Raw genomic sequence first — 9,644 nt, 5'->3', positions numbered from 1 at the left:
GAATTAGGGTTTATAAAATCGAATGTGTTTTAGTATTAGGGTTTTAAATAAAATCGATTTCATGCATTCATGCAATAAGCATGTATGCGGCTAGGATCATGGATATTAGGGTTTCGATTTTGATCTTAGATCATTGGGGTTTTGAGATTCAAAACCATTAAGGTTTCGATTTTAATTGATCAAACAATCAATCTCGATTAGGGTTTGGGGTATCGAACTTATGATTATGAGCTTCGATTTACTCATTGGGGTTTTGATCTATTACCCTATGGTTTTGATTTCAACATTAGATCATACTATTAGGGTTTGTAGTTTTATGGTTTCAATTCTTATCAAACAATCAAATTCGATTATGGGTTCTGTTTAAGGTTTCGAGTTACCTTAACCTCAAGTAGGGTTGAATGGACCACCAAAGAGATGAACCTCGAACTGGAACTGATCGGAACGCGAGCTGGAACTGATCGGAACGCGAGCTGATGTTGTCGCGAGCTGTCTGATTGCTGAGATCGGGAACGCGAGCTGTCCAACGTGCTGATAGGGTCGCGAGCTGTCCGCGAGCTGTCTGAGATCGTCTTGTTTGCGAGCTGAGGTTGAACAAGCCGGGATCTTTTGAGCTAGGATCAGGAACGCCTTCTGAAGCTGATCGGGAATAGATTGCAAACAAAGATCGGGATGTAAGGTTTTGCGATCGGGATTAGGATGGTTCGCCGGTAAGGATGTTCGCCGATTAGGGTTAGGGTTTTAGGCGGTTTGTTCTAGCTTAGGGATTTAGATTCTATCGTGCTGATAACGTGTTGTAAAACTAGAGAATAGAATCTATGTTTGTGTATTATTCATAAACATAAGGAGTCCTTTATATATAGGGAATTACACCGTCATAGAATAATGGAAAGACTAAAGAAAAGAAATACAAATATGGAAAGAGTACAAATCATAATCTAATAAGGAAAAGACAAGATACCGGTTCTCTCTCTCTCTCTCTCCTTACGGTCGACTCTCTCTCTCTCTAGCATTGGACCGGTTATGAACCGAGCCGGTTATGGACATCCACAATACGATTGATAACAGTTTTTAATACTTGAACTCTCATAACTAGACTAATTCATACTTTGACTACTTATCTGTTTGTCAAACATTTAAAAAGCTGACATGTCTAATACTAATGATTTACGTGGTAATGCTAAATGTGACAGAAAATCTAGTCAGCTAATTAAAAATAAAAAGAAAGCTCGGCCAAACAATGTCGTTTTCTCAATTTTTTTGTGTGATGTTTCTTCGTATCTATCTCTTTGTTTAGTTCCACCGAGTTATACACTCCAGTTAATTTAACAAGCTCGTCGTAGGTCTTGGTTCTGTCGATAAGCATAATTGACTTGATGGGTTTCGGTCTTAATATATTTTCTTTAATGTTTGTCTAAGGGATACGGGACAACTGCTTTCACTAAGCGAATCTATTACCTATGCCTCTTTTATTGATGGAGGGTACGAACAAGATATCAACTCGATCTAGGGTTTTCAATTGAAAACTCTAGAGACCTGCTTCTTGAAGAAGATGAATTTAATCGAATCTCTCTCAAGACTTCTCGAACTAGATGAATTGAATCAAATCTCTATCAAGTTATAAAGCTCAAAGCTAGTTTATTAATTATTGAAAGCGTATCTTACAAAGCTAGAAGAGAACTCCTTATATAGGACTCTCTAAACTGTCATAACACTTAAAAACCTAATCGTAAAAGGAAACATAAAGCCAATGGAAAACATGACATAACGAAATAGGAAAGTTGCCGTTTGAACGTCTAAAATGCTGCTGCATCAGGTCCCCCGGGGTGAAGAGGATTCGACCGCGAATCGTTGGGCTGATCTGGTGGCAGGTAACGGGATTGATATTTAACATTAAAAACGTCTGAAGTTGTGACATCTGGTGGGAGGCGGAGGCGGTAAGCGTTATCGTTGATGCGCTCCAACACTTCCAATGGTCCTATCTTCTTGGCCTTCAATTTGTTATACGCGTGAGCAGGCATGCGGTCACGAGTCAACACTGCCCAAACCAAGTTGCCTACATCAAATACAAGGCGCCGGCGATGTGAATCAGCAGCGGCTTTATACTTGGTAACTGCAGCTTCCAGATTTGTTTTAGTGTGGACATGAGTCTCAAGAATTTGCTCCACGAATTCTTCGGCACCACCATGCAGACAAACGCGATCAGGCAGTGTGGCCAGGTCTGGCGGGGCGCGGGGAACCATACCATAAATGATTTGAAAAAGGCTGAACTTCGAGCTTCGATTAACAGCATGATTATGTACGAATTCCGCTTGAGGTAGTTTAGAATCCCACATCTTAATAGAAGTTCCTACCAAGCTACGCAATAGGTTACCAAGTGAACGATTAGTAACTTTGGTTTGACCGTCGGTTTGAGGATGGTAAGTGGAACTCATATCAAGGCTTGTATCGAGTAGTTTCCACAACGATCTCCAAAAGTGACCCAAAAACCTGGAGTCTCTATCCGAGACTATAGACAAAGGTTGCCCGTGAAGACGATAGATCTCGCGAAAAAACAGGGTGGAAACTTGAACCGCATCAGTCGTACGTTTGCAAGGAATAAAGTGAACCATTTTTGAAAATCTGTCGACGGCCACAAAAATGGAATCATATCCCCGTTGAGTTCACGGTAAACCCACCACAAAGTCCATACATATATCCGTCCATGGTTAAGTTGGGATAGGTAATGGAAGGTACAAACCGGCGTTGGATGCTTGACCTTTATCTGTTTGACAAGTAACGCATCGTTCCACAAATTTCTCAACGTCACGGCGAAGTGCAGGCCAAAAATAAGAAGTTGAAACGAGATGCAAGGTGCGATCTCGACCAATGTGGCCTTCCTTCTGTAGCTCAGAAATAAGTTGCAGATAAGAAGTTGAAACGAGATGCAAGGTGCGATCTCGACCAATGTGGCCTCCTTGTGTAGCTCAGAAATAAGTTGCAGACGAAGACTGCAATCCGGAATACAAAGTTTATTGTCACGAAACAAGAAACCATCATGTATCGGATATGGTGGAGCAGGGCCTGTCGTCGCAGCCGTCCATATCGGCCCAAAAAATAGATCCGTCGGGTAGAGGTCAAGGAAGGAGCTGAACCCCAGAACAGAGACGTGGAGACGGACAGCAGAGAACGCCGGCGACTAAGGGCATCGGCGACGCGATTGCTTGGACCGGAAGAGTGACGGATAACAAAAGAAAATTGTTGTAAGTATGCTATCCACGAGGCGTGGTGCGAAGAAACCTTATCATGCATGCTGAGGTGTTTTAGAGCGTCATGATCGGTATACAAAACGAATTCCTTGTGGAACAAGTAATGTCTCCAATGCTTGATAGCTTGAACTATAGCATAGAATTCGATATCGTATGTACTGTATCGAAAAAGGGCGCCTGAGATTTTCTCGCTGAAAAACTCAATCGGTCGATTCTTCTGACTTAAGACGGCACCGATACCCGTCTTGGAAGCATCACAATGAAGTTCGAACATGGCGGAGAAGTCTGGAAGGGCGAGAATGGGAGCCGTACTAAGCTTCTCCTTGACGATGTTGAAGGCTGTTGCGGCTTCTGGCGTCCACAAGAAAGCGCCTTTGCGCATGCAGTTTGTCATAGGATCCATAGTAGCACTGAATTGCGGGACAAAACGGCGATAGAAGGATGCTAAACCATGAAAACTACGTTCTTCCAAAAGCGTACTAGGTTCTGGCCATGATCGAATGGCTGAGACTTTGCTCGGGTCGACAGCAAGACCTTCCGCTGAGACGATGTAGCCGAGGAAGTGTACCTCCGACGAACCAAACGAACACTTTTTTGAAGTTGCGAAAAGTCTATCACGCCTGAGCACTGAGAGGACTTCCCGAAGGTGTAGCATATGGTCAGCGAGTGTAAGGCTGAAGATGAGGATGTCGTCAAAATAAACCACAACAAACTTTCCAATAAACGGTAGGAGAGCCTGATTCATGACTCTCATGAAAGTTCTAGGGGCATTGGATAACCCGAAAGGCATTACCATCCACTCAAATAGACCCTCTCATGTTTTGAAAGCAGTTTTCCATTCATCTCATGGATGAATGCGAATCTGATGGTACCCGCTTTTTAAATCCAATTTGGAGAAGATTCGTCCCGTTCCCATCTGATCCAGAGGATCGTCCAGGCGTGGTATAGGAAAGCGATAACGTACAGTGATTTTGTTTACTGCTCGGTTATCGACACACATGCGCCAGGAGCCGTCTTTCTTCGGAATTAAAAGTGCCAAAACGGCGCAAGGACTCATACTCTCACGTAAAAAACCTTTGGTAACTTATTCCTCCACTTGGCGTCGTAGTTCTTCATGTTCTGTGGGGCTCATACAATAATGGGCGCGGTTAGGTAAGCTTGCGTCTGGGACGAAATCTATCTGATGTTGTATATCTCGCATATGTTGTAATCCTGGAGGCAAGTACGGTGGAAAGACATCGGCGAATTCTTGAAGAAGTGCTGTGAATTCCGGTTGTGTTTCAGGTGGCATTAGTGACGGTGATGGAGTCATGGTGAGAATAAAGATGATGTCTTCGTTTCTCATTGCTGCCTCGAAGGGTTTCTTATGTAATAATAAGAGGGATGAAGCCGGAGAAGGCCGAGGAGCCGGCGATGGGAAAGGTGGTGGAGATGGCTTAAGAGTGAAGCTCCGGTTGTTGTGTTTGAAGGTATTGGTATTAAGGAACCCATCATGTAGAACACGACGATCAAATTACCATGGCCGTCCAAGAAACAAGTGGCACGCATCCATTGGGACAATATCACAATATATTTCATCATGATATGTGTTACCTATCGAGAAGGCGACCAAGGTGCGGCGTGTCACGAGTAAGTCGTGAGTATGCTATAACCACGCGAGTTTATAAGGAGTCGGATGCAGCTCGTCTTTGAGAGATAACTTTTTAACGGCATCTGCAGCAATGATGTTCTCGCTGCTACCAGAGGCTATAATAAGTTTACAAACTTTGCCTTCGATAGTACATCGGGAACGACAAAGGTTGTTGCGTTGCGGGAAGTCTCCGTTAACACGAGGGGCAAGGCAGGAGCGTCGTAACATTAGCGAAACTCCAGTATCTGCTATTAATTCTTCATGATCGTCATCTAGAACATCGTCATCATCTTCTAGTTCGACGTCGCTACCAGACGAGTCAAGTAAAAGGCTTCGTTTGTTGCGGGTTGGGCAATTTGCTTGGCAATGACCGAGTTCTCCGCAAGCAAAGCAACACAAATTGCCAGTACGAGCTGGACGTGTTGCTGTATCAACTGGAACGATGGTCGTTTCGGTTGGGGTAGCCAGTGTTGGTGGAGTAGTTGTTGATGGAGTCGGGGTCGTTCGCCACTGTCGAGTCAAGTTCCATGGTGTGGCACCTGTCTTGCTCTGTGCTTCGACTGTTAAGGCATGTTGATGAGCTTCAGATAATGTGAGCGGGTTAAACAAATTCAATGTGTATTGAATCTGTTGTCGTAAGCCCCCGATGAAGCGGGCCACGGGTTGCCTGTCTGAATCATGAATATCAATCCTGTTTAGTAACAAGAAGAACTCAGTTGCATATTCTTCCACTGTGTGGCTTCCTCAACGAAGGTGTTGTAAACGTTGAAACATTAGCTGATCATAGTTATATGGTAAGAACGTCTTGCGCATGTGTTTCTTCAATTTGTCCCATGACTCAATTCTAGGTTTGCCTAAACGAAGTCTGGATGCTTTAAGTTGAGTCCGCCAAGCGGTTGCTCTGCTTCGAAACCGCATTGCTAGGACAGGGACGCATTGGTCAAGCGGAACATGCTTAAATTCCAAGATTTCGTCCACCGTGGCGATCCAGTCAAGGAGATCTTCCGCGACCTGGCTGCCATGGAACTCTGTATTTTGAATTTAAAGCTCCGATCCCATCGCTCGTTAAGTTGAGCTGGTTGAGCTATTTGTTGATTTGCTCCAAGAACTGCAAATGGGTTTGCATCGTCATCGTGATCGGACTGTTCATCGTCTTGTTCTTCTACTGGTGTGGCGGCATTACGTTGAGCTAAAAGACCTTGCATTGCTTGACTAAGTTGAGCAAGTTGTGTCTGCATCTCTTCCATAGTGCGTTGTGTAATCTCGGCTTGGGTTTCTTTCTTGGCGCGGGGCATGGTGACGAACAGAGGTTGTTTGCGCGGGTTGCGGCTGGGGATGGTTTTGCTTTGATACCAACCTGATGGAGGGTACGAACAAGATATCAGCTCGATCTAGGGTTTTCGATTGAAAACTCTAGAGACATGCTTCTTGCAGAAGATGAATTTAATCGAATCTCTCTCAAGGCTTCTCGAACAAGATGAATTGAATCAAATCTCTATCAAGGTATAAAGCTCAAAGCTAGTTTATTAATTATCAAAAGCATATCTTACAAAGCTAGAAGAGAACTCTTTATATAGGACTCTCTAAACCGTCATAACACTTAAAAACCTAATCGTAAAAGGAAACATAAAGCCAAAGGAAAACATGACATAACAAAATAGGAAAGTTGCCGTTTGAACGTCTAAGATGTTGCTGCATCATTTATAAACACATGCAGGGGCGTAGACAGCTTAAGAGGGGAGGGGGGAGGGGGCTCAGCTGACCCCACCACTGTTTTATTTAAATAAAATTTTATACCCAAAAAATAAATTTGATACCACAAAAATAATTACTAAACATTAAAGATACAATTTAATTATACAATTAAAATATTTATACTTTTTATCTATAAAATTTTGGATTTAACCTCATTTTCCTATAATTACAAAAAATATAAAATCACTAAACACGTTTTGCTATTTTAAACTTTAACAATATGTTTGTTTAAGCCCAAATTGTATCAGACCCAACTAATTTATAATCTAGAAACATTAAGAAAATAAGTAAAATTAAAAATGAAAATAAAAATGTTCCTCTTCCTCACAAACTCAAGACGACAGCAAACTTCCAACTCGTGCTTTGCAATTATTTTATTTTATTTGTTAAATTTCAGGTTGGTTTTCTATATTTTTTTAATACTCTACTCTTTTGTGTGTATTATTACTTTATGTTCATGATCTGAAAATGATTTAACAATTAGTTTTATATTCAGAAAGATAATTGTTTTTTTATTTATAGGATAAAAAGTTAGTCTCCTTCACTAAAAAAATAGTTGAAAATGTAGCCGATGAAACTCCTATAAAAGGTTTTCAAGTTATGAACGTAGAATACATTTGTAACTTTTGTGGTTTGTAAATTATGTTTTTGATTTGTTTTTTCCGACTCTCCTACAAAAAGTTTATGGCTCCACCTCTTTAATACATGTCAAGATCAAACCCAAAAAAGAAAGACATAACATTAACGCGGGACAAAGGCATGAATGACGAATGATTTATTCAGTTTGATTATGTCAAATTCTAATCATGTAATAGCATATTAGCAAAGTGATATGTTCAACTTGAACCTCGTTTAATCTTATATGAATCCAATTATGTTTACTGTTTAGGAATTGTCTTGAAAGAACGAAAAACACTTTTTCTCAACAAAAAAAAAGAACGAAAAACATGAAGTAATTCGTAAGTATAGAAAAACTTGGAAAATAGCCTAAACCTAGTCGAGGAAGTTGACTTAAATTTGTACTGAAGGTACAAAAAAATGAACTGGGTCCCTTCACAAAAAACTTAGTCACTTGTCGAAAACGTTTTTTTGCTTTTTTAAAATGGCAAATCTTGTAAATAGCACATTTTAATTTTTTTTTTGTTCTCTTAATAACCCTATAAAGTCAAAGTGACCAAAATATTTTCCATTAAAAGGTTAAATGAAAATTCTATCATCATTTATTATTTTAACTAATTTTTATTACATATATAAAAATAAATAAATATATTATTTCAAAATATTAAAATCAAAAATGTTTTTCTTGGATTTTGTTTCAAAAAGAGATTCCGTTTTTCAAATTTCGGGGGAAACATTCTCTTAAACGAAGTCTATGAAGACATTCCTAAACGTGTATGATATCTTTTTAAATTTGTAAAAAAATTTCATGAATTTATGATTGCCTTCACGCGACAAAGACTGCGATTTAGGGTTTCGATTTTGGTTCCGATGGTCATGCGACGGAGGGATCCCGGAAAGTTACGGTCAACAGCGGGCCAGTTTCTACGGATTCAAAGGGGGATTGTGGTGAGAAGAAATCTTTTCGATTTACTAAGGAATTTTCGGGAAAATGGAAAGACAGAGATCGATGGATATTGGGGATCAAGGAGATCTGGGAATCGTATCTCTTTATTGAACTTTTGGACATCAAACGGACAATCTCTGGATCTTCGAGGTAGGATTTCCGGTCTCTTTAAACCGCTAATAACAAGGGGTTCTAGCGAGTATCGTCAGAGAACTCAATCTAATGGTTATTGGAACCAGGCTAAGGTGTCAGAAAGGGAGAAAAGGAGATCCTATTTAAGCAGAGGAGACTATAGAAGAGACGAGGGAGGATCGGGGTACAGGAACTCTCGTTGGGAACCCTCAAGAGGATATGCTCAAGAAGATCGTAATAGGTTTGCTCGTGGTTCCAAGAGAGAAACCAGTCAACTAAGGGATGTGGAGGAAGATCATGAAGAAGGTGAGTTTCATAACAAGGTGAGAGAAGTTAAGGAAGATCACCAGGGAGACAAAGAGATACTATGGGAACCGGAATTCACACCGTCGAGATTTGTTAATCGGAGGAAAGCCAAGCTAACCTAGCCTTCCCTGAAGGTCCCGGTTATCTGCTAGGCCACGCACAATATAATCAATATGAAAGAGTCAAAAGTAATAAATCGTAAAAGAGCGAAAAGAGAACAAAGAGGTCTTATTTCCGAATTCGCGTTTGAGGGTGAACAACATGTAAGATCCTAGGCCATGAGACCTGTCGGTACGTTCGCTAGTCTAGCCACCTAAGTTCTAACCTAGTCGAGTCGCAGCTCGATAATAAAAAAGGGGAAAATGCCTAAATTGCTCTAAGTATTAAGTTTGCTCTGAGAAAGCTCTCCCTTGCTCATCGCCTTAAGTCCTCCTTATATACTCTCTCTAGGTTGGTTTGCACCTTTTCCTGGGCCAGATTCGTCGCGAGATGGGCTTTTCCATTTTTCGTCACCCTTCATGATTATCTTCGGAAACTTGACATTTATCTTTTCCTGCGAATAAAAAATAGACCGTCATATCAGCCTTAGGCTCAATCCTGTTCTAAAATCGTAAGTTGGCCGTTTAGCCGCGGTTCAGGCCCCATTTTGGGCCGTTTTGGGACATAGACGTTTTTTACGATTTTTCCTAAGAAACAGCCGTTGGTTTTTCCGAAAAGATTCCAATTCCCCGTATAGTTAAGGCAACTGGTGTTCAAGCTAACCATAGCCATTTTATACGGCAGGCAGGAATCCGTTTCGACGACCAAGGTTTTTATAACTTTTCCCGAAGTCTTTCTTTGATAATCCTAAGCGTGACGAGACATGGGCATTGCGTCCAAGGGCCCGAGGATTGTGTTATGGGAACTTAGACGAGGATGCACGGTTTCGGGAGAGGAGGTCGGTCCTCGCCCATGGGCAAGGTGACCTCGGTGCGGGTCGTTCTCGGCCACGGGCGAGGTGACCTCGGTG

At 41.4% G+C, this 9,644-nt stretch overlaps 1 protein-coding gene across 1 annotated transcript; it reads right to left on the bottom strand.

Moving 5' to 3' along the window:
* Window positions 1-4,893: 4,893 nt before the first annotated feature.
* Window positions 4,894-6,173, bottom strand: LOC106320464. The gene is made up of 2 exons (XM_013758835.1): window positions 5,890-6,173; window positions 4,894-5,569 (listed from the first exon to the last, which is right to left on the bottom strand). The coding sequence occupies exons 1-2, from the start codon at window positions 6,171-6,173 to the stop codon at window positions 4,894-4,896; spliced, it is 960 nt and encodes a 319-aa protein (XP_013614289.1).
* Between the last annotated feature and the right edge of the window lie 3,471 nt (window positions 6,174-9,644).

The sequence above is a fragment of the Brassica oleracea genome, unplaced genomic scaffold (assembly GCF_000695525.1).
Source record: "Brassica oleracea var. oleracea cultivar TO1000 unplaced genomic scaffold, BOL UnpScaffold00932, whole genome shotgun sequence".
Lineage (NCBI taxonomy): Eukaryota > Viridiplantae > Streptophyta > Magnoliopsida > Brassicales > Brassicaceae > Brassica > Brassica oleracea.
Note: the sequence above shows the minus strand (reverse complement) of the source record. Positions and strands in the feature narration are given on the sequence as shown.

Bases quoted from the DNA above. Each gene is read 5' to 3' on its own strand.
- LOC106320464 (XM_013758835.1), bottom strand. From the start codon at position 6,173: ATGCCCCGCGCCAAGAAAGAAACCCAAGCCGAGATTACACAACGCACT. The intron at 5,570-5,889 runs GTCGCGGAAGAT...GTTACTAAACAG, and splicing joins CAGAGTTCCATGGCAGCCAG to GATTGATATTCATGATTCAG.